General features: G+C 42.2%; 1 protein-coding gene across 1 annotated transcript; it reads right to left on the minus strand.

Moving 5' to 3' along the window:
- Positions 1 to 1646: 1646 nt before the first annotated feature.
- On the minus strand, positions 1647 to 24408 carry sec11a (SEC11 homolog A, signal peptidase complex subunit). Its single transcript, XM_048520587.2, has 6 exons — positions 24211 to 24408; positions 20084 to 20193; positions 19050 to 19199; positions 16768 to 16887; positions 3842 to 3899; positions 1647 to 3759 (listed from the first exon to the last, which is right to left on the minus strand). The coding sequence occupies exons 1-6, from the start codon at positions 24259 to 24261 to the stop codon at positions 3709 to 3711; spliced, it is 540 nt and encodes a 179-aa protein (XP_048376544.1). The 5' UTR covers positions 24262 to 24408; the 3' UTR covers positions 1647 to 3708.
- Between the last annotated feature and the right edge of the window lie 232 nt (positions 24409 to 24640).

Consider the following 24640-nt stretch of genomic DNA (forward strand, 5'->3'; position numbering starts at 1 on the left):
CTTGGAATAATGTTCAAACTTCCCATTTTGCAAGCTAATTCATGTTGGCAATATTACATTCCTACAGAGGATACAACTTAATGGGGAAGCAATGGACTATTAATCCAGAGATTCTGGTAGTGCTCCAGAAACCAGGTTTGAATTCTGACATGGTAGATGATGGGATCTGAATTCAATAATAAAAAAAAATGGAATTAGGAGTCTAACGGTGACCACAAAATCCTGCAGTCAATTGTTGGAACCATCTGGTTCACTAATGTCCTTTAGGAAAGGAAACTGCACTTTACCTGGTCTGGCCTATATGTGACTCCAGACCTACAGCAATGAGGTTGACACTTAACCACCCTCTGGGCACTCAGGGATGGGCAATAAATGCTGGCTTAGCCTGCGATGCCCAGGTCCCTTGATGAATTTTTAGGAAAAAAAAAATCAATGTTTGACAGCATACAGTGGTAGTGTCTCTGTTTCGGAGATCAAGCCCCAGGGGCGTCACAACATGTCAAAACAGGTTGACTAAAAAATGAAATCAATATCTTGTGCTCACAACTGTTCAGCTCATTTGGGACATACAATTTAATCTAGTCATGTAAATTACTGTTTTAGAAAAATGATAAATGCATATAAAATTCCCTCCTTTTGCTGGTGAAAACTGGGTCAGAACAACAGGGGAGAAAGAAAAAATTGTGTGACCACACAGGACTTTTACTCAGGTTGCTATTCTCAACCAAGTGAGCAGCAAAACCTGTTTGCTAATGCCTCATTCAGACTGACCAAAATCCTGTCCGATGGATTTTAAGAATTTAACAAGAGGAACAAAATTTCAATCAAGTCATTTTGAAAAGGAGTACACATTAACTGATGACTGAAACATCAAGTTCCTATTTCTCAGTTAGATGTAACGGCTGGAAACTGCCTAAGCACAGACAGCACATAAAGTTTAATGAAAGCTTATAGCATGACATTTTTAAAAGACAGCCGTGCATAAACAGGCTATTCAGCCCCTTGAACTTGTTCTCCTATTCAATGAGACTCTAATACTTCTTGACTGCTCTCATTTTGGATCTCATTCTGTAAAAAACACAGAAAAAGGAAAGAAAAGTGAAAAACAGGACAACAAGCAGAAAAGAGGAATGGAACACAAAGATCCAAGTTGACATCAAGCATTTTGCAACTGAATTGATAGAAACAGAGTGAAACTGAATTAGTTTAGTACATCATTTGTATGATGAATAAAAATGATATATTCACAGTTAAAATCGAGACCACTCCAAGTATCAAGATGTGATTTGTTACAGATGGATCACGTAGTTGGAAAAGAGAAAAGACAAGGTGAAGCAGGCTTTAAGCTGCTCACATAAGTGCTCTACAGTGCAGCTAATAGAAATGAACGAATGGGAGATGTTTCAATGGATTCTAGATTTCAGAAAATTGATCACAGCATGGCACTTTGTAGCCTGTAATGCTTAACATTATATCCAGCACATTCATGCAATCTTTAGACGTTCAAGACTCAACATGGTTGGGGACAGGCAGAGGGGTAAAAGGGTTAAAAAATGTAAATAAAACTAATTTATTAACACCAAATCTCATCCTAAAGCTGCTAACTTCTAACAGATCATACAAAACGAACAAATACACGACAGCTGTAATTTTTAGAAATTTTATTCAAATTATGAATTCCCACGACTCTAACAAGATAATTAATTCTGTGGGGATACAGGGCTAAGTACTCCACAATTTAACCACACACGGCAGATTGGATCTAATCCACCGTGTAAACAAGGAGATAAAGGCAAATACTGCAGGCGCTGGAAATCTGAAACTAACCCAGAATGCTGGAGAAAATCAGCAGGTTTGGCAGCATCTGTGGACAGAATGAAAATAAGCATCAACGTTGACAGGCCAGGTATAACTTTTCAGAACTGAGTCCTTCTGAACAGTCATACAGGACTTGAAACATTAAATCTCTTTCTCTCTCCATTGAGGCAGTCAGACCCACGGAGTTTCTCCAGCATTGTAAATGTTTCATGAAAACAAAGGAATTCTACTCCCTGAACAGTGTGCTGGAAATACCTGATTGCAGTTCAAAAGCAAAACTTCAATGATTTTTATTTCAACTGTAAATGAAGTATGGAAGTTGAGTTTTTCCCAATAACAAGTTCCCAGAAAACAAAAAAGTCTTAGCAATTACCAATTTAAAATTTCCAACTACTTAAAGTATGCCAGATCCACTTCCAGAAAAACAAAAATGGGCAATTTTCACAATCAGTGCTTTAAAACAACAAAAGTCAACAGTTGTGGGGTGGGGAATGAGGATGGTGTGACAAATGAAGATGAGCAGGCACTTCATACAATGTCAAACGTGAAAGTAAAACTACTAAACAGACTTAAGCTAGGTCTGTCCAAAATGTTTAACATGAGAGAAGTACTGATGGGATAGCGCATTACTAATCACTGCAAGACAAGCAGCTACACAAGGCAGTATGAGGATTTCTCAGTAAGACTTTATTGGATAGCGTAGCCTTCCAGAGATGGGGAGGTGAGTTCCTATAATTTTCTTGGTTACAACTTACCAATGTCACTTCACCTCCCAACTATAAAGATTCATCCAACCCAGGTGACAGCATTTCAGCACAAATGCAGAATGTACACACAGCCTCACATTTAAAACTTGAAAAATTTGTAAGTTGTGATGGACATAATGATAATCAGGACTACCTCTGGATGAAGGATATCAAATCTTTACTCACCAAACTTTTTCATAGCCAAGCATTATTATTGTTGTCAAAAGGTTTGGATACGATATGAAGAAAACAACATCTCCACAGTTTAGACATGAAATACAAAGAATTATACACGTATTTCACCTTCATCTTATTTAAAGTGATCAAAAAGATAAAGACAGCAGGTGAACTGGAAGCAGAGTTATTCCCAACTGCCCAGCATATCACAGTTTACCTATCTACGTATCAGTCCAATATTTGGCATTTCATACTTTTAATCTGCAATGAAGATTGAGAATCTGGGCAAGCTTCAAATCCCCCTCCAAATGGGTTCAAAGTAGGATTCTCTATGTGACTCCATGTTTGGATTCGCACACAGTTCACTGGCCTAATCACTGTTTTTGTTGCGTCTTTGGGTTTCAACTGCTGCTGCCAGCCATTTATTGTATTGTGTACGCTTTGGTTAGAGATATTGGAGGTTTCATGGACACAATGTTTCTTGGATTTGCTGATAAAGTGTATGGGGAGGTGGCCTGCTTCCTGACCAATACCACAAACCTACTATGCACTCCAATTTGTATTTAGATTGAAACAGCGGCAGCAAACAAAAATAAGTGCCAAGATATAAAGTTGCAATATACAAACTGGCACTGACCCACGTGGCTTCCATCACCTCCTTGCCTGCCCATCTGCGCACTTCCCCACCCCAACTAAATGACTAACCAACTCCAGGTTGCAGTATAAGTTTAGATTCAGAAAACAAAAAGTAAAAGTAATGGGGAATGTTTGTGTGTGCAAGGCGACATATTTCAGTCCATTACTTGTGAACATTCCTACAGTACTGATCTTCAATAAAAACACAATCACCATGCGGCAGAAAGCAAAAATCCATGGAAATAGCTGGAAAATTGCACGCCTGCCAGTAATTTTCTTCATTTTAAACTTTTGGTTTGACTAATATCCTTGGACAAACTCCATCCATTCTTCACTCTCGATGCACAAGGACAAAGAGCCCCAGCAGAACAAGTACCGCATACTGAAAAAGAAATTATTAATGCATTAATAAAACAAACATTTACAGAAGACTGGCCCTGTAAACAGAATTCAATCAAACTTACCTTGAATTTTGGATAGTCATTCATCAAAATGGTCACTATACCTATGTAAGGTACAAACCTGAAAAATAAAGTTTTGAAATCTGTTAGGCATATCACATAACAGGAATATCTGGCCTCATGATACTGTTAATAAAATAGCCTATGCTTTAAGATGGACCCAGAAGAATAAAGGGACATATACCAAAGTGAGATATACTGCCATTAACAGTTATGTTACACTCAGTTTGCACACGAAGGCCGGTCATTCAAGGATGTTGACCCCTACCACTGTCAAACAACCAGGCTTCAATTGCACAGGGAATGGGCAGGCAAACTAACCCTCAAAACCTCTCAAATAGTCCCATGAAAAAATCAAAGATTGAGGTGTGGGCTGAAAAATTCAAAAGTATTCACAGGTCTTCCCTATTAATTTTGAAGTAGCAAGTATGCAAGATCAAATCTACAAGAAGCTGCCCTTCCAATCCGGTTCTTCTATGGAGGCTACTCCAGTTCCTCCAATCTCAGCTTCCCACCCATCTACTCTTGCTGATCCTCCAGAGACAGAACTTACAATTGGAGAATCTGAAGAGGGGGAGGGAGGGAATGGGTGATTGAAGGTCCATAAGCACTTATTCTAGCAGATCTCACTGCCATTACGTGGCGTCACTAACTGCTTGAAGGAGCTGCATGGACAACATGACTGCTGGTGGTGGTCAGAAACTCAGTGATGAGGTGCACAGTACAGTTTACACTTTGCCACGTACAGTGCCATCTATTATTTACTACTATTGAAAATGCAACTGTTGATCTCCTGTATAAGTTAGCACTTTGAGGGAATCATTGCAAACTAACAGCCAGCCTGTCTGGGGAAATCAGGCCTGGCTTCTTCAGCCTCAGATTGTTTCCCAGAAAATGGAGGGGTAGGGAAAGCAGATCAGGCATGGTGAAGGGGAGGGGTGGTGTAGAGAAAGTGGGTCAGGTGCATTATCAGGGGGTTGGGGGGACGCGTCAAGAAAGGCAGATCAGGCTCAGTGGCACAGTGGTTAGCTTCTGTTCCCATTACCAGGTTTACAAATGCCCTGGGTGGGCGCAGCCTTTGACAGTCTTTACACTGGCAAGTGAGAAACAACTGCCAATAGCAGGGTGTGCGTTTCTGGACTGTTATTAGGGTGGCTGAAATGGCAAAGATCATCTTGCATGCTATAAACATTGGAACACATTGCCAAAAGTTTTGTTTCAAGTATGTATGAAATATTCATTGTTTCACAGCATGCTGCCAACGCTTGGACAAAATGGACATTGAAATATTGGTAATAATACTGATTTTTCTTTGCAGCCACCAAGGCCAAGGACCGAAAAAAATACTACCCACCAATAAACATTTTAGACAAGTAGAACAGTGGCAACCCTGTCTCAAACCAAGGTGACTGAAACAACTCAACATTTCTATTTGTACACCAGCCAATCATGCAGCCTGAAATGGTAATCTGTGGCTGTATTTTTAGGCCAGTTGGCTTATGAAAACAGGGTTTAAAAACACCAACCAAATAACAAGCATGATTTAGTCTGCAGAGGAAAAAGGATTAAATTAGGGACAGGATTAAACATAGATCATGAGGTAAAAGGACAATGGAATCAACAAATAATCCCAATTTTATTCTCCATCCCACTCAAGAGAGCAAAATACCGAATACAGAGTCTGATCAGCACCAATTTTCTGATTTTGGAGACCTACCTGAAAGTAAATTGGTATCATCTAGGAAAGCAATTAGTGAAAATATAAAAGTAGCCCTCGGGAAAAGTGAACAGGCCAATTCAATTTTCTCAAAATAGCACAAGAAAAGAACAACTTTGACTGACATGGATCAGTACCTGGTGCTATGATGTTGTGGTCATAACAGAGACATGGCTTTCTCAGGGGCAGGAATGGTTGCTGGATGTTCCAGGGTTTAGAGCATTTAAAAAAAATAAGGAGGGGGGTAAAAAGAGGAGGGGGTGTAGCACTACTAATCAGAGAGGGTATCACTGCTACAGAAGCTTCCATTGTCGAGGAAGATCTGCCTACCGAGTCAGTGTGGGTGGAAATTAGGAACAGCAAGGGAGTAGTCACCTCGTTAGGGGTTTACTACAGGCCCCCCCAATAGCAGCAGGGAGATTGAAGAAAGCATAGGTCGACAGATTTTGGAAAAGTGTAGACGTAGTAGGGTTGTTGTAATGGGTGACTTTAACTTTCCCAATATTGATTGGAACCTCCTTCGAGCAGAAGATTTGAATGGAGCTGTTTTTGTAAGGTGTGTTCAGGAGGGTTTCCTAACTCAGTACGTTGACAGGCCGACAAGGGGAGAGGCCATTCTAGACTTGGTGCTCGGAAACGAGCCGGGGCAGGTATCAGATCTTGTGGTGGGAGAGCATTTTGGTGATAGTGACCATAACTGCCTCACATTCTCCATAGCTATGGAGAAGGAGAGGATTAGGCAAAATGGGAGGATATTTAATTGGGGAAGAGGAAACTATGATGCGATTAGACATGAGTTAGGAAGCATGGACTGGGAGCAATTGTTCCATGGTAAGGGCACTATAGACATGTGGAGACTGTTTAAGGAACAGTTGTTGCGAGTGATGAATAAATATGTCCCTCTGAGACAGGCAAGAAGGGGTAAGATAAAGGAACCTTGGATGACGAGAACGGTGGAGCTTCTCGTCAAAAGGAAGAAGGTAGCTTACATAAGGTGGAGGAAGCTAGGGTCAAGCTCAGGTCGAGAGGATTACACGCAGGCAAGGAAGGAGCTAAAAAGGTCTGAGGAGAGCCAGGAGGGGGCACGAGAAAGGCTTGGCAGAACGAATTAGGGAAAACACAAAGGCATTTTACACTTATGTGAGGAATAAGAGAATGGTCAAAGAAAGAGTAGGGCCGATCAGGGATAGCAGAGGGAACTTGTTTGTGGAGTCTGAGGAGGTAAGGGAAGCCCTAAATGAGTTTTTTGCTTCTGTCTTTACGAAAGAAACAAACTTTGTAGTGAATGAAACCTTTGAAGAGCAAGTGTGCATGCTAGAATGGATGGAGATAGAGGAAGCTGATGTGCTGAAAATTTTGTCAAACGTTAAGATTGACAAGTCGCCAGGCCCAGACCAGATTTGTCCTCGGCTGCTTTGGGAAGTGAGAAATGCAATCGCTTCGCCACTTGTGAGGATCTTTGCATCCTCACTCTCCAGTGGAGTTGTACCTGAGGACTGGAGAGAGGCAAATGTAATTCCTCTCTTCAAGAAAGGAAATAGGGAAATCCCCGGCAATTACAGACCAGTAAGTCTCACGTCTGTCGTCTGCAAGGTGTTAGAAAGGGTTCTGAGGGATAGGATTTATGACCATCTGGAAGAGCATGGCTTGATTAAATGCAGTCAACACGGCTTTGAGAGGGGCAGGTCATGCCTCACAAACCATATCGAGTTCTTTGAGGATGTGACTAGAAAAGCTGATGAGGATCGAGCTGTGGATGTGGTGTATATGGACTTCAGTAAGGCATTTGATAAGGTTCCCCATGGTAGGCTCATTCAGAAGGTCAGGAGGAACGGGATACAGGGGAACTTAGCTGTCTGGATACAGAATTGGCTGGCCAACAGAAGGCAGCGAGTGGTAGTAGAAGGAAAATATTCTGCCTGGAAGTCAGTGGTGAATGGTGTTCCACAGGGCTCTGTCCTTGGGCCTCTACTGTTTGTAATTTTTATTAATGACTTGGATGAGGGGATTGAAGGATGGGTCAACAAATTTGCAGACGACACAAAAGTTGGAGGTGTCGTTGACAGTATAGAGAGCTGTTGTAGGCTGCAGCGGGACATTGACAGGATGCAGAGATGGGCTGAGAGGTGGCAGATAGAGTTCAACCTGGATAAATGCGAGGTGATGCATTTTGGAAGGTCGAATTTGAAAGCCGAGTACAGGATTAAGGATAGGATTCTTGGCAGTGTGGAGGAACAGAGGGATCTTGGTGTGCAGATACATAGATCCCTTAAAATGGCCACCCAAGTGGACAGGGTTGTTAAGAGAGCATATGGTGTTTTGGCTTTCATTAACAGGAGGATTGAGTTTAAGAGTCATGAGATCTTGTTGCAGCTCTATAAAACTTTGGTTAGACTGCACTTGGAATACTGCGTCCAGTTCTGGTTGCCCTATTATAGGATAGGTGTGGATGCTTTGGAGAGGGTTCAGAGGAGGTTTACCAGGATGCTGCCTGGGCTGGAGGGCTTATCTTAAGAGAGGTTGACTGAGCTCCGACTTTTTTCATTGGAGAAAAGGAGGAGGAGAGGGACCTAATTGAGGTATACAAGATAATGAGAGGCATAGATCGAGTTGATAGCCAGAGACTATTTCCCAGGGCAGAAATGGCTAACACGAGGGGTCATAGTTTTAAGCTGGTTGGAGGAAAGTATAGAGGGGATGTCAGAGGCGGGTTCTATACACAGAGAGTTGTGAGAGCAAGGAATGCGTTGCCAGCAGCAGTTGTGGAAGCAAGGTCATCGGGGTCATTTAAGAGACTACTGGACATGCATATGGTCACAGAAATTTGAGAGTGCATAGATGAGGATCAATGGTCGGCACAACATTGTGGGCTGAAGGGCCTGTTCTGTGCTGTACTGTTCTATGTTCTATATGCCAACAATCGTCACCACACCTTAGGAGACAGATTAATGATGGCATCAATTCAGCTCAAAATCCAATAATGCCTCTTTGGCCCAAAATGTTCACTTCTGTGTGCACCCTCCAAAAGGTTACCTGATATGCTCATAACTGGCACAGCCTGATTATAATCTGCTGCAGTATCAGATCCAAGATCTGTCCTACCCTCATCTTTACGTTATTCATGTTTATTTCCCAGCAGAAACTACAACAGTAAATAGAGTAGAAACTGCAAGTAGCTCGCCCAGAACGTGTAAGGGAGAAGACAGAGACAGGCAGGTCGAGTCCACAAATAAATGTGTTCACTTACTAGAGAGAAGTCCTTTTCCTCCAGATCCCACTGAAGGCACTCTGGGATTTTAACAATTTGGATCTTAAACTAGTTGGGAGCCAGTGATTAATTCTCATCAGGTCACGACATTCAACAATGTGTATCTGTGCAGCTCGTTAATGTAATAAAACATGGAAGGTACTTCACTCCACTCAAAACTAAATTCCTTACAACAGAATTAGGCAAAAATACATGCTTTTGGAACAGAACCAAATACACACAACTTTAAGTCAATTAATTATCAAGGTGGATAGCAGTCAGTTGGTACAACTTTCATGCTAATGAGATTATTGATGTAATCAAATGCACATCACTTCACTGTAACAGCATCTGACGTAAAACAAGTACAAAAATGGGCAGGAAAATGGTGTTTTGGAGCAGGCACTGCAGCGCTATTTAAATTCACAAGATTTCTGGGTTCATCACAAATGAGCAGAAAATTTACAGATTCTAATCTTTCATATGCAAGTGCTCTGCAAACTGTAGATGCAAACTAGAAGATCTGCCTCAGTTGTTAGCCATTTTGCTAAATTTAAACTCTCACGAATCTGCAAACTATCATTTTAGAATCATCGTGTAAAGGATATCATTAAACTGGATTTGACATGTCTCAGGTAGTTACTTTGTTATCCTTTCATTGCTAGTAGTGGGTAGCTGGCAGCTGGCAGCTTAAAATGTTATTTTATGAAAATTCTCTGCATTCTCTGAAGTCCACCACGTATCACATTAACATACACAAAAGAATTTGAAAAACCGCAAATACATATCTTTACTTATTTGAAATATGAGGGATTAAATTTAGTGATACAACCTATGCATTGACTGGGAACACTATAGTTCAAGTACTATAGATGGGTCAGTTTTTGTCCAGTGTGTGCAGGAGGGCTTCCTGACACAGTCTGTAGGCAGGCCAACAAGGGGCGAAGCCACATTAGATTTGGTACTGGGTAATGAGCGCGGCCAGGTGTTGGATTTGGATGTAGGTGAGCACTTTGGTGATAGCGATCATAATTCTGTTATGTTTACTTTAGTGATGGAAAGGGATAGGTGTATACCACTGGGCAAGAGTTATAGCAGGGGGAAAGGAAATTACGATGAGATTAGGCAAGATTTAGGGGGCATAGGATGGGGAAGGAAACTACAGGGGATGGGCACATTAGAAATGTGGAGCTTATTCAAGGAAAAGCTCCTGTGCGTCCCAGATAAGTATGTACCTGTCAGGCAGGGAGGAAGCTGTAGAGCGCGGGAGCCGTGGTTTACAAAGGAAGTGGAGTCTCTGGTCAAGAGGAAGAAGGCGGCTTATGTTAGGATGAGATGTGAAGGCTCAGTTAGGGCACTTGAGGGTTACAAGGTAGCCAGATACAGTGTTTTAGCTTTTATTAATAGAGGGATCGAGTTCCGGAACCAAGAGGTTATGGTGAAGCTGTACAAAACTCTGGTGTGGCCGCACTTGGTGTATTGTGCACAGTCCTGGTCACCGCATTATAAGAAGAATGTGGAAGCTTTGGAAAAGAGTGCAGAGGAGATTTACTAGGATATTGCCTGGTATGGAGGGAAGGTCTTACAAGGAAAGGGTGAGGGACTTGAGGCTGCTTTCATTAGAGAGACGAAGGTTGAGAGGTGACTTAATTGAGACATATAAAATAATCAGAGGGTTAGATAGGGTGGATAGGGAGAGCCTTTTTCCTAGGATGGTGACGGCGAGCATGAGGGGGCATAGTTTAAATTGAGGGGTGAAAGATATAGGATAGATGTCAGAGGTAGTTTCTTTACTCAGAGTAGTAAGGGAATGGAACGCTTTGCCTGCAACGGTAGTAGATTCGCCAACTTTAAGTACATTTAAGTCGTCATTGGACAAGCATATTGGATGTACGTGGAATAGTGTAGGTTAGATGGGCTTCAGATTGGTATGATAGGTCGGCACAACATAAATGACATCCATTCTGCGAAACCTCCATGTCAAGTTAAGTGTACGCCCTTTTTCGATCATTCTCAATAGTGGTGTATACCTGATGTCCAAAAGGTTTAGTTTCATGCTTTCCTCAAATAAAAAATATCCCTAGAATATTTTACCACTCATTATATAAAACTGTCACCAGCCCATATATTTTTATTTGAGGAAAGCATGAAACTAAACCTTTTGGACATCAGGTATACACCACTATTGAGAATGATCGAAAAAGGGCGTACACTTAACTTGACATGGAGGTTTCGCAGAATGGATGTCATTTATGTTGTGCTGCACAAGTACAACGTAAACAGATCTGAATTGTTTAGAAAATCGTGCTCCAGGTACGAGGTGACAACTTTACTTGTTAGGCACAGAATCCAACATTTTTCACATATTTGTATTAAAGAAGGAATGATGTGTGCATTTTGCCTTTCAGTACTCTGGGAAAAACAACACTGTTTCACTGTCAACCCTCCCTTATCCACCTGCAGAGTCCAACGTTGCACAAAATAAAACCACACTGGCGACCAGTTTGGATAGCACTCATTTCAGCCACGGCCAGAAATGCAGTAGCAGCGAACAGCACTGCTCATTTCCCCTGCAATTTCCTCTTCGTGGTAGGCAAAGCTCCGTTCAACTGGTGGTAACAAATCATTTGTATTACACACTGGCAACAACCACAGGCTGCACCGTAAAACCACAATGATAAATGCGACATTCAAGCATATTTCAGTATTGTGTTGTGCAAGTTACAGGGCAGTTGATGTAACACGTCAGGGACTCACCCAATGCCACTCATATTGCATCATCTATGCTTGTTTACAAAAAAGTATTGCAGCTTTGGTGCACTGGTCAGTATATAAAACAAGTTACTACTGTTCTCAGCTTCTGTCCCATTAATTCAAGTTTATACGAACAAGAGCTGTAATAAGAGGACTGATTACAATACAAGTCTGTAACACAGTGTTAGCTGTAGCATGGACCATGCATGCAATACACCTGTGCCTTGTGTTTCTGTTCCAAAAGAAACCAGACACAAGGTTCACAATTCAACACTCTGATTCAGATGTCAAGAAATTAAGTGTTTCACTGCATCTTTTTATTTCTATATTGTTGATCAAAGTGGGTTATTAAATATAGTAAACACGGGGAGTGGTGGGGTATGGAGTAGAAAAGGAAAAGATTAATGGCAAAATGCATTTTCTACTTTTACTTCCCATCCATTTCTGAACAGCTGCTTTTAAAATCTAAGCTCAGTGTTATACCGTTAGGAACAGAGTAATTTACTCCCGCGACACTCAAAGTGCTCTGTGATAATAACTCCCCATTTAGCAAGACAGTCATGTTATTGTCACAAGAGGCAGAAATGAAATTTGACAAGTGACCCTCCAGTCAACAACTCAGGTTTCCACTATAAGTTTTCTTCCCTGACTCAATACAGCATTTCCACCTAGTTATTTCTTTCCTTTATATAAAGAAGTGTAATTACAAGGAGGAAAGCACTTTTAACTAAAGTGCTTTCCTAAAAAAATTTTAAAGAAACTTCATACGTGCCAGGAATGATAAAGTCATGGCTCCTCTCCATAATTGGGGAAAATAAAGGACTGCTGAAGACAAAGACATTTGAGAGATAGGTCTTATCCAGCAGGTTCATTGCCTACCAGCTGCTGTTAAACCAGACAATTACGGGCACCCACCCCAGACCTGGTTGCCAATCATTGGGATCCAATTCAATTAATGGCCAAAAAGGCCAGGAACCAAATCATAACATCATTCCAGCAGGCACCACATTAACTGAAGATGCAGACAGTTTTAAGGTAAAACAGAGCAGCATGTTATTTTACAATGTTCATCACCTTCAAACATGCTACATTTTGAAAACATTCACACCGCACGATACACAAATGATTAGTGCTACCAACAAAAAAACCCTGACCAATTTGAGTTGTCAGTTTACTGCTGTTCTAGAACCATGTTACAGTTCTAATATACTCCCGATATTGCTGCAAAGGTGGCTATGAATCAAGTTCAAATTTTGAATAATTCCAATTAAGTAGCACAAACATCAGCCAGGTGAAATTAAACTGAAAATAAGCAGAGTAGGATCATAAGTGAACAAATACACTGTGCAGCCCTTTTCACTGAGTCATGCACTGTCTGAGTCTAAAAAGGAGTTTGATAGAGCAGATACCGAATGCCCTCAGATACCAGTTATTGCTGCATCCTGAGATCCACACTCAGTGCTATGTGCCACCATATGCACACTCCTGACCTCTGTATACATCAGCAGTGCCTCTTGCTGGTTCACAGCCATTCTGCTCTGGTCCTCATTTACCACACCAGCAGCATCCACATCTGAACAATCGTGAGCTGCCATTTCCATCACCTCTGGTGAGATGCCATGATCAGACACCTACTCCTCTTCCTTATTTTGTCAGCATTCTAATGGGGACTGTTCCGTCTGGGACATTAGTCCACTCCTCCTCATACCCCCACAGTACCTTCCCATGTAATCGCAGAAGCTGTAACACCTGCCTGTTTACCTCCACTAAAGAACCTAGACACCTTCCAGGTCAAGTAGTGAATTACCTGTACTTCAGTGAATCTAGTCTACTGTATTCACTGTTCACAATCTGGTCTCCTCTAGATCATGCAGATGAAATGCAGACTGGGTGACATTTTGCAGGTCACCTACATTCTGTCTGTAAAAATGACCAAGATTCCAGATGCCTGCCACTTTAACACATCACTGTGTCTCACACTCTGTCACAGGTCTACTGTGGTATTCAAGCGAGCCTGAGCACGAGCTCAAAGAACAGCATCTTATTTTCCACTTGGGGACCCAGCAGCATCTAGGCCCCTACATTGAGTTCAATAACTTTGCAACCTAATTCTGTCTTTCCATTTTTATTAAAACCAACCTCCACACCCTAGTCCTACCATGATATTGGGTAGGCTCTGTTGAAAACAACCACTCTCTCCTATTCTCAGCTCTCTATCACTTATTCAGATTCTCTGCTGTCCTGGCCTATTCTTGACTGCCTAGAAGTTGATACACGGTCAGATTCTAAACAAGGTCTTAGACCTGAAATACACTGTCTGACCTCTGATGTCATCTCTGGTCTACTTAGGGACCTGATAAAACCTTTTGGGGCAATGGCTTGAAAGAAATACAGGAATTTGCGTATTAATACTTGCTAATTGATTAAAGATTTAATAGCCATGCTAGGGATGGCACGGTGGCTCAGTGGTTAGCACTGCTGCCTCACAGCATCAGGGACCCAGGTTCGATTCCAGTCTTGGGCAAGCGTCCATGTGGAGTTTGCACATTCTCCCCGTGACTGTGGAGGTTTCCTCGAGGTGCTCCAGCTTCCTCCCACAGTCCAAAATTGTGCAGGTTAGGTGTATTGGTCATGTTAAATTGCCCATAGTGTTCAGGAAGGTGTAGATTACGTGTGTTATAGGGGGATGGGTCTGGGTGGAATGCTCTGAGGGTCGGTGTGGGCCTGTTTCCACACTGTAGGAATTCTACCATCTATGACTCTATGATCTATGAAGGCTGCATCAGTTCAATGACCCTTTGATTTTTTGCGTATAAATTCTGTGTCTGATGTCACCTCTTTCATGGACACCAGGAGCGAGACTCTGCAAGCTTGTGATTTTGAATAAACCTGTTGGACTATAATCTGGTGTTGAGAGATTTTGGGCCTTGACCACCCCAGTCCAATACCAGCATCTCCACATCACATCTGAAAATAGGGCAAAGGGCCAAAAGAAGTTGTTTTTAAACAGCTATCAAAGGAGGGAAGTGAGACAGAGACAGGGAAGGAAATTTAAGAGAGATAGGGGGCTGAGGCAGCTGGATGCACAGCCATGAAAGGTTGAGCAATTAAAATCAGGGATACTTAAGGCTGAGTTAGAGGGTTACAGTTCCAAGGTTTATTGGCATGCAAGAGGTTCCAGATATTGGCCAGGATGCTGGGGACACCCCCTAACTTTTATTTGGAAAAATGTTACAGATATTCTATGTCCACCTGAAAGGCAGTGTTGAACTTTAACATTCTATTCAAAAGAGAACACCTTAAACAACGCAACACTTCTATAGTACTACAGCGAAGTGTCAGCCTTGAATTTTATGCTCACATCTTGCACTGAGGCCAACAGCATAAAATGCTGGAAATATTCAGGTCAGCTGTGGAAATAAAAACACAGGTCACTGACCTAAACATCAAACGTGAAGGCAAGTCATAACGTTATCTGGGGATTTTCACTGCAGGCTCCTAGCCTCTATGTCCAAGTCCTCAAATAACAGGAAATTAACAGTCAATTCAGTACTTACACTGAACAACCTATGATTAGAATTTATGAAACATTAGCATTATGTTGGAGCACCATTTATAACTAACTTCTGGACGTAAAATAATTAACTCTTACAAGTCTAAGATCTTAATGTGACTGAGGTTAATCTATCTGTTCTCCACACGTCTGCAGCCTTTGATAATTGACTGCACAAGCTTCAAGCTCGTGACACACCTTCACATAGTCATCTTCTTACTGGCTGGGTCAGCATTCAACTGACTGCTTTTGAACGTGTGACTGCCTTCAATTGCTTCTTTCCCATTTATGCAGTTACCTTTGGAGCTTCCCAACGGTTTATCTTTGAATGTCTATTTCTCATCTACAGCTGCCCCTTGGAAACATCAGAATTTCCTCATCTCAAGCTTGATAACACCCAGTTAGTTCAACTTTACCAGTGTCTCTGAATGCTGTCTATAAAATGTCAAATAAACAGTCTGACATTCAATGAATGAAGAGAAATTTCTTCCAATTAAATATCAATCTTTGATCCCCACCAGAAACCTCAGCATTATCTCCATTCCTCTCACTGTCAAGCAACTCAGATGCAGCTAAGTATTCAGTCTGTGTTGTCCTTGCCTTTAATCGAAATACCATGCTACATAGCAATACCATCACCAAGGCTGCATATTCCCACCTCTAACATCACCCATTTCTACCCCATCTCAGTTTATACTTTAATGAAATCCTCTTCCATGTTTTGCTATTCAAGATATTGTATTATGTTCCTCTTTACTAACTCACTCACATGCGCACAATGTTTACTATGCTGCAGTTCCATTCACTCATTCATAAAGCCACATTAAACTAAATTAAACAACACTTCCAACCCATTACTGCTTCTTTATACCTTTTAATTCTTATTGACTCCATGCTACAAACAAGTGTTTAGACCCGTTTCTGTGCTTATTTCTCCAATCTGTCTTGCTTTGGGGTCCTCCTGCCTTTTGCCTGTTTTACGAAAGCCTGGCCCACTCCTTCTATAGAATGGATTTGACTCAAGTTACATGAAATTAGTGACATTTGCCCATGTCTGCCTGTGGGCAACATTTAAAATCTTCAGAAAATGCACAGAAAACACAATCTGAGGAACTTTTCATCACGTACTCATCGTGAAAGAGAAGAGAAGCTTTAAGAATGGAATAGGGGTGCGGGTCTAAATGCAGAAAGACATTCGTAGACAGAAGAAGCATGCATACACGTTGCACCGGTTTCAACTAAATGAAACAAATAACATACATTCTCTGGTTCATTCCCCAGGACAATATCTTGAATAATCAGGCAACCTCCCTGGGTTTAATTTAAACAGAACATGGCAATTAAACATCTGTCATCCTCAAACTTCCAAACACAGACAGCATGCTGTTCTCATATAGTACAAAAAGCATTTTTCCCCTTAACACTGACAGTTTTGAGAATTGTCCTGATGCGTGCAAACTAAAATCTTCAAACTTTTTCACCAATACTCAGTTCTGTACGTCAAGTGATTTACAAGCACAAAAAGGTTTTTTTAAAAAATTCTGAGATCTGCAAAATAAATGGTGGGTTGTCCACTCACATTTGCTCTTACACTGCAGTGAAGTCTCATTGCTGTGGCACTGCTATCAACGCAACCACTCGACAAATCTGAAACTCACCCACGTGCACGTCCCACTACATCCTTCTTCTCTAGCCAGTGTTGTCCCTGTTTGTACAAGCCTCGGTCATCAACAGAATTGTTGTCACCTTTCGTCAAGAACTTGATGTCTCCATTTTCCCTAGTGCAACAGTACATATGAGTTTTGTCACATGGTTTTCACAACCTGCAAAAAAACCTAGGAGATGTGTGACGTATGATATAGAAATTTTGAAAATCTGTCACTTAGGCCAAAGAACTTACTTCTTTATAGCGTTTTTAGTGTGATGATTAATGTTACAAGGCACTTCACAAGAACATTATCGCACAAGTCTGCTACTAAACAACACAAGAGATTTTGGAACCGGGTCAGTTTTATGCAGCATCTTAAAGGAGCAGGGAGAAGCAGAAAGGCAGAGGGGTTCAGGGAAGTAATTCCAGAGCTTAGGGGCCCAGCAGCTGAAGCATGGTTGTCAATGATAAGATGATGGAAACTAGTGATATGTAAGGGCATAGAATTGGCAGACTGGAGTAATCAAAGCTGCGTAAGCCTTTATCTGGGAGGTCACAAAGATAGGAATGGTTTTAAAACCATTCCTGAGTGATGTTTTAATGAAAACTTAAAATTTTTGTTTGAAATTAGCATAAAGCAGCCAAGAAACATCTAAACTGAGCTGCAGAAAAACTGATCCAGAGACTTTAGCCAAAGAAACTCCAACGGAAAATTGGAACAGGACAGATAAAATGTAAAGTTAGTCTATTTTCACCAGATTCGATACTGCCACAAAACATACATAAACTTACAAACAACAGATGATGCTGGAGAAACAGCATCTGTGGACAGAGAAACAGAGTTAAAGTTCCAAGTCCACAATGACACTTCTTCAAAATTGAAAAGGTGTTGGAAAATGTTTTTTTTAAAAAGAAAATTTTGAAAGAGGCAAAGGAGGAGCAAGGGGACAGATGGTGTTGAGGTCCAGTGCAAAAGACAAAGGAATTGTTAATGGTGGTGAAAGAAAAATGGTTGTAAGTTAAGATGCAAAGGGACAGAATGGGTTCTCATCATTAAGAGCGAAGTAAAGAGGACAGAAAGAAAACAAGGCAACGGAGGGGATAGCAAGTAAAACTGGAGAACAGACATCGTGCAGTCAGTTGCTGAAGTTATAGAAATGTTCACCTCAAAAGCTGGAAAGTGCCCAAGAGGAAAATGAGGTGTTGTTCCTGGAGCGTGCATTGTGCTTTGTTGAAACACTGCAGCAAGTGTAGGACAGAAGTGTTAGTATGAAAGTAAGGTGGTTTATTGAAATGGGAAGCAACTGAGGGGTCAGGAACATTCCCATAGACAGAACAGAGGTGTTCTGCAAAGCGTCAGTTTCCTTTGGTCATACCCAATGTAAAGAAGCCTGAATTTTGAGTGGCTTTGTGCAGCAAGGAGGGAGGTGATAAATAGGCAAATTGTACATCTTCTGAAATTGCATGGTAAGGTGTCATGAGGGAGTGAGAAAGCACTGGAGTTATGGAAGGGGGGATCATGGGGAACAATCCATGCAGTATGCTGACAGTTTAGAGAGGGGGTATTGAGGGGGGTGTGGTTTACCCAGCTGGTGGGGCATATTGCTGCAGATAGCAGAAAAATGGAGGAGGATATTTTGAATGCAGAGTAGTAGGTGGAAAGTAAGGACAAGGGAAATCCTAACATCGTTCTGGGAAGGAGGGGAAAGGCTGGGGAGCCCGTCAACTACAATAGGTGGGGAATGTTCAGTTGAAGAGAAAGATCATGTTACAACAACCTGATGAAAAGCAGTATCGTCACAACAGATTGGACAGTGACAGAGAAACTGGGAGAATGAAATGGAGTCCTTGCAGGAAGCAGAATGTGAGGTGGTGTAATTGAGGTAACTGAGAGGGCTGTGGGCTTGGGTAGATATTGGCTGGCAACCTATTTTCAGAAATGGAAACAGTGAAGTCAAAGGGAAGAGTCAGGCTGACCGGGACAGATGAGGGAGTAGGATGGAGAAATTGGAAGCAAAATTGATGAAATCTTTCCAATTCCAGACAGCATGAAAGATATTGACATATTGGAGAAAGAGTAGGAAGAGAAAGGGATAAAGATCTCCAATTAGTTAGTTATTGTATCATGAACATCAGACAGGAAAATTCCTTAGGAAAAGGCAGGAAGGATAAATTATATACCCACAGTCAAACTATTCTGCTCTGCACCTCTGTCGAGAGGTGTTAGCTCAAGTAAAACAACACTTATAAACAATGACATCCTGTTCACAAGCTATCAGAATAGAAACATACTTCTCATGAATTTTCAGCACTCTGTGTACTATTGGAATTTCTCGTCCTTCAATTCTGAAAACCACAATCTCGCCAACTCGGATGGGATCTTCTATGCGGTTGGTCAGGAACAGAAGGTCACCTCTGTGGAAGGCAGGTTCCATACTCCCACTGAAATGAGAGAGATAAAATCAGATTATCAGTTGCTGCTTTTCCAGCGGAGAAAGGCAAGGGACATTTTACAGAATACTGGGATGGAATCAAGGTTTCAAAGCTCGTCTTCATCCCCATTACAAGAAAGCTCCCAGCAGCGTGTGCAGCACTTTAGTGCCTTGCCAGGTTAGTACGTTAATTCCTCAAATGGCTCATCACTGACTCTCAGCTGGTAAAGGCCAATGGATTACAACAAGCCAATCCACTGGTCCAGAATCCATTTGTCAGTTTGTTGTCAAATAATATATTAGCATCATACTGAAGTAATTAGGATTGGTGGTTTATTCAAATACAACTGTTTCTTCAAAGCTGAACACTTAGTATAAATTAGCCATTTAAACATATTTAATAACTGCAAATGCTAGAGAAACAGCAGGTGAGGGAGCAGTTGTCAAGTCAGCAAGTCACATTGATGTACTTGCCTCACGGACCTAACACCGTTAATCCTGTTCTTCCTGTTCCTCCTCCTGTTCCTCTTCCCCCCCCTATTGATTAAGCTAAGCTGAAACATAATTTGAAGCACATCTAAATGTGAATGGACTGTCTGCAAACATTTGGACTTTTTCCTGCTCAGTTAGGCCCCTCTCCATTTGAAAAACATGCAATGTCACAATTCTATTCATAACTGATGTCAGAATTTTTATACCTACACTCCTGCAACCTGATGGGATCTATTTTTTACTGCATTCTTGATAGACGTCAGGCTGGATTCTGCAGGCATGTTATAGGGGTGGCTGCATGCTGAGGAATGATGCTCAGAATTAAGCAGATCATCCATTTTAACAGGTTTGGAGATTTGAAGAATCATTGACAATTCATATATGAATGAAAGAACAACCTACCTGAGTACGACTACAATTGGACTTTCACTTCCAGTCAGAACCATTAATCCTTTCCAGATCATCAGCGCAGAAGACACGATCATACCAAAATTCAAGACCTGATAGTACAACTGGGACGAGAATCAATTCATTAGGCAGGCCAATATTTCTGCAAAGACCATTCACAAGCTCACACCTAATCTTCATATTTAACACACCTGGAAAACTGCCTGTGTCATCATCGGTACCCTTCCAAGCAAACCAACCACTAATGGCACAGTGGAAACTGGAGAGGGTACAGCACCAATAGTCAGTGCATGGCTAATTTTGAAGAGCAGAGATAAAAATAATAACAACGGAAAAACCCAAATTAATTGTGTTCAAATTAGAGTCAGGTAATAACCAAATAAAATTTTGAACCCATGGTAATCGTTTGTTAAAAGTTTGAAATTTAACATTTAGTCAAATGTCTAACAAACAAACAAACAGTCTGTAAGACTTTGTCCAAACACACTAATTTAGGCAGAGCTGGTCCTGGACTCCTCCAAGGTCACTCAATTGTGCAGCAAGATAGTACAGGACAGCAAGTCAGTAATGACATTTCTCAGTTTCTCCCCAAGTCTCACTTCTTATCTAGAATATTGTATTTTCCAAAATAAGTGATTAATAATTTACTGAAGTAGCATCACATCACATGGCATTTAAGCTGGCGTTCAAACATCACTACTTCCAAATCACCTTTAATTTAAAACTATTTACTACACATTTGTCACCTATGCAAGTGTTAAACTATGATTGATACAATACTTGGTGGGGGGGGGGCACGATCATGGACTTTAATAGCACTTGATCCAACACACTAAAGGGGTCATGCTGAGGAAGACTTGCCTATCAAAAAATGTCACTTACTGTAGAGAATCAGGTGGTCAGGGTTCCCTCATTATGGAAAGCCTGCAGTAGCCCTGTGTTAGGTTGCAACACTGGAACAGGCAAGACAACGTTGAAATCACCGGAAGAAATTACCTCCTGAGCTAGGAATTTTCAGTTGATTAATAAAATGGAACCAGGTCTCATTGAAGCAGCACACAGATCAAATTTGAAGAAATCCAGTCAGTCAAAAAAAGAGTTGAAAAATAAACAATGGCCAGTGGTCAGAGAATGACTGTAGAATTTATTGGTTGTTTGCTCAGCAATATGTCAGTAGAACACGTGGATGGCACCATGCCCTGTGGCACAGTACCCCTATAGGGCACTGGGACCTGTGAAAAGACTAAGCAAGTGCACATTCCTTTAACCAGATTAAAGAAATATTAGGGCGGCACAGTGGCTCAGTGGTTAGCACTGCAGCCTCACAGCGCCAGGGACCCAGGTTCGATTCCAGCCTCGGGTGACTGTCTGTGTGGAGTTTGCACATTCTCCCCGCGTCGCGTCTGCGTGGGTTTCCTCCGAGTTCTCCGGTTTCCTCCCACAGTCCAAAGATGTGCAGGTTAGGTGGATCGGCCATGCTAAATTGCCCATAGTGTTCAGGGGTGTGTGGGATGATACAAGGGGCAGTGTGGATTTGTTGGGCCAAAGGGCCCGTTTCCACACTGTAGGGAATCGAATCTAATCAAAGCAGCACAGAGTCTGCATCAGAAACTGCAGGACTGAATCAGAATTCAACCCAAACAGATACAGTGGAGGAAATACAGATTGGCCCTTCCTTTCTGGATCCAAAAGAAAATGTTTTATTAAAAGCACCTTCTTTGATCAGTCAAAGTTGAAGGAATCAGACTCCTCACTTGTTACTGTTAATTATTAGTCCCAGAGAGGTTGTTTGCAGTAACTAAGACATGGGGCTGTTAAATTGATTTTGGACTGAATGCTTTGATAATATGCCAGGACAGGAACTTCACTCCATTTTATACATTTGAATGGACAGTCAGAGGGAAGATGTGATTTTTGTACAGCTAATCGCACAGCACAAATCTTGGGGCAACAACTTCTAGATTTTTAAATTCAACTCCAAATGTACACTCAATGGTAACTGCAGTCCAGTTTTTGCGTACATAATAAGATGGCTGTTAGCCTCACTTCCATGCATCAAAAACTAGCCTCTGTATAAAAGTCTAACTTAAGTTAGTAGGTGGGCTACCAGAAGAAAAATACTTTTAAAACGCAGCTGGATTGTTGTAAAGATTCATCTGGTTCACTAATAACCTTCAGGAAAGGGAATGTAGCACTCTTACCCAGCCTGGTCTGCCCATGACTCTCAAACATAACATGGTTGGATCACAGCCCTGAACTTGCACTATGTGAATTTAACTCAAAGCAATCACACATTCTCAGTAACAGGCAAAACGTGTGACCATTTCACCCATAGCAAAAAGAACAAATTTCGAAAGTACCAGTCACTTGTACAAAATAGATATTTTTGTTAAGCACTTGAACGATTGCGTTTCTATTTTTGGCTTCTTTTCAAAACCTGCATTTGGACAGCTGTTAACCAGAGAAATTTCCCTTAATAATCCAGCCAGGTGGTACTCAAAACATAATTACTTGCTCCAATATTCACGGTCAAACAAGGAATTCAATACACACTGAAACAAAGATCTATTTTAGAGGCAATGATCACTCTCTATACTTTAGACTACCTATGTACAACTGCACAAGTTGATCTCATGCAGTGAGGCATTTATCCATGTCTTAGGCCAGCAGAAACAGTAACCAGCAGGTGGGAGAGAATATCTTACTACATTTCTGATCAGATTTGCGCACAGAAAGTGGGATAACCAACAATGCTAATATCAAAGTCAATACAGTGAGGAGTTGGAGGAACACAGCAGGTCAGACAGCAGAAGATCAGGAAAGTTGACAATTTGGGTCAGGATCCTATCTCCTTATGCTACGTATCAAAACGTAGGTTTAACTATGATGAACGGCTAAGGATTCTGGGATTGTATTCATTAGCGTTCAGAAGGTTGAGGGGGGATCTAATAGAAACTTACAAGATAATGTATGGCTTAGAAGGGGTGGACGCTGGGAAGTTGTTTCCGTGAGGCGGGGAGACTAGGACCTGTGGGCACAGCCTTAGAATTAGAGGGGGGAAATTTAAAATGGAAATGAGGAGACATTTCTTCAGTCTGAGAGTGATGGGCCTGTGGAATTCATTGCCACGGAGCGCAATGGAGGCTGGGATGTTGAATGCCTTCAAGGCAGAGATTGATAAATTCTTGATCTCACAAGGAATCAAGGGCTACGGGTAGAGCGCGGGGAAGTGGAGCTGAAATGCCCATCAGCCATGATTTAAATGGTGGAGTGGACTCGATGGGCCAAATGGCCTTACTTCCACTGCTGTGTCTCGTGGTCTTAAAATGTAGACTGGGCCCCATTAGAATGTTAGGGCAGTGTTTTCAACCAGCACAGACTCAACGGATCAGCCAGCCTGTGCCGCAGTTCTCTCTGGCTATGATCTTTACATTTACCATGACAAATCAGTACTGACCTGCCAACACCACCCCCCTTGACAGGAGCACAAAGCTTATTTCAAAACCAACTCTCAAACCTGTTTTGCAATTAAAAGTATCCCAAAGAACCAAAAAGCAATCAGAACTCCAACACATGACTCAGACACCCACCTGCCTATTGCCTACAGCCGCTCTAGGGTGTGACTTGTTGCCAGCAACTGCAACACAAGTCGTAGGGCGGCGAGGTTGACCAAGGAGTTCTACAGGCAGGCAAAAGGAGGAGAAGCCAGGAAGAGTGTGCAGCAAGGTAAAGTCACTATATAAATGCAGAGGCCGCCCCTGAAGCCAGCAGGAACGTACGGAACGATAAAGTCACTATATAAATGCAGAGTCACTGCGGAAACCAGTGAGCGTGTGGAGCACTGTAAATGTAGCGTTTGTCCAGAAGGCTGGTGGGAGGTCAGCGAAGTCAGAGGTAGCGTGCAGGATGACAAAGTCGCTATATAAATGCAGGGGTCACCGCCGGGACCTGGTGGGAGCGTGCAGGCCGGTAAAGCGGCTATATAAATGCAGAGGTCGCTCCCAGGGACTGCTGGCAGTCTGAGTGGGACTAGGCCGGGGGGGGGCCTGGTTTTCATCGGAGCCGCGAACGGGGCCCGGGGCTCGATTTTCTGGCGGCGCTCCGGCCCCGGGGGAACTCACCTGCCGCTTGTTCATCCGCCGCACATCGTTGAGAAAATCCAGCGACATCATCTTTGCGAGCGGAGGCGGGAGGGGGGGGGTATCAGGGGCAGGGGCGGAGGTGGAGGGAGAGGGAAGGAGGGCAAAAACCACGGAGCCGCCAAGGGCCGCCGCTCGAGCTGCCGGAAGCTCAGGCTCCAGCGGAAGTCCAGGCCTCACCAGGAAAGGCCGCCGCACTGCCCTCTGGGAGACTTAAAGGGACACTCCCCTCCAGCAGCCAGCTCTCTGTCCAATGAGTGACTGCCAGGTTTTGCTGGCCCAGAGCTGCCAAGTTGCCTCAGGTCACTCACTCATCAGGATGGGCTTCTTAGGATAAGGTTTGCTTTTGCAACATCAGTGCAAGATGGCTGAGATCAATTTGCATAAAAGTTGCAACTTGAAATCCCCTTTT

The sequence above is a fragment of the Stegostoma tigrinum genome, chromosome 36 (genome assembly GCF_030684315.1).
Source record: "Stegostoma tigrinum isolate sSteTig4 chromosome 36, sSteTig4.hap1, whole genome shotgun sequence".
NCBI classification, from domain to species: Eukaryota; Metazoa; Chordata; class Chondrichthyes; order Orectolobiformes; family Stegostomatidae; genus Stegostoma; species Stegostoma tigrinum.

Bases quoted from the DNA above. Each gene is read 5' to 3' on its own strand.
- sec11a (XM_048520587.2), bottom strand. From the start codon at position 24,261: ATGATGTCGCTGGATTTTCTCAACGATGTGCGGCGGATGAACAAGCGG. The intron at 16,888-19,049 runs GTATGTTTCTAT...CTGTTGCACTAG, and splicing joins GTGCTGAAAATTCATGAGAA to GGAAAATGGAGACATCAAGT. The intron at 3,900-16,767 runs GTGAGTTTCAGA...TTTATTTTTCAG, and splicing joins GTAGTGGGACGTGCACGTGG to GTTTGTACCTTACATAGGTA.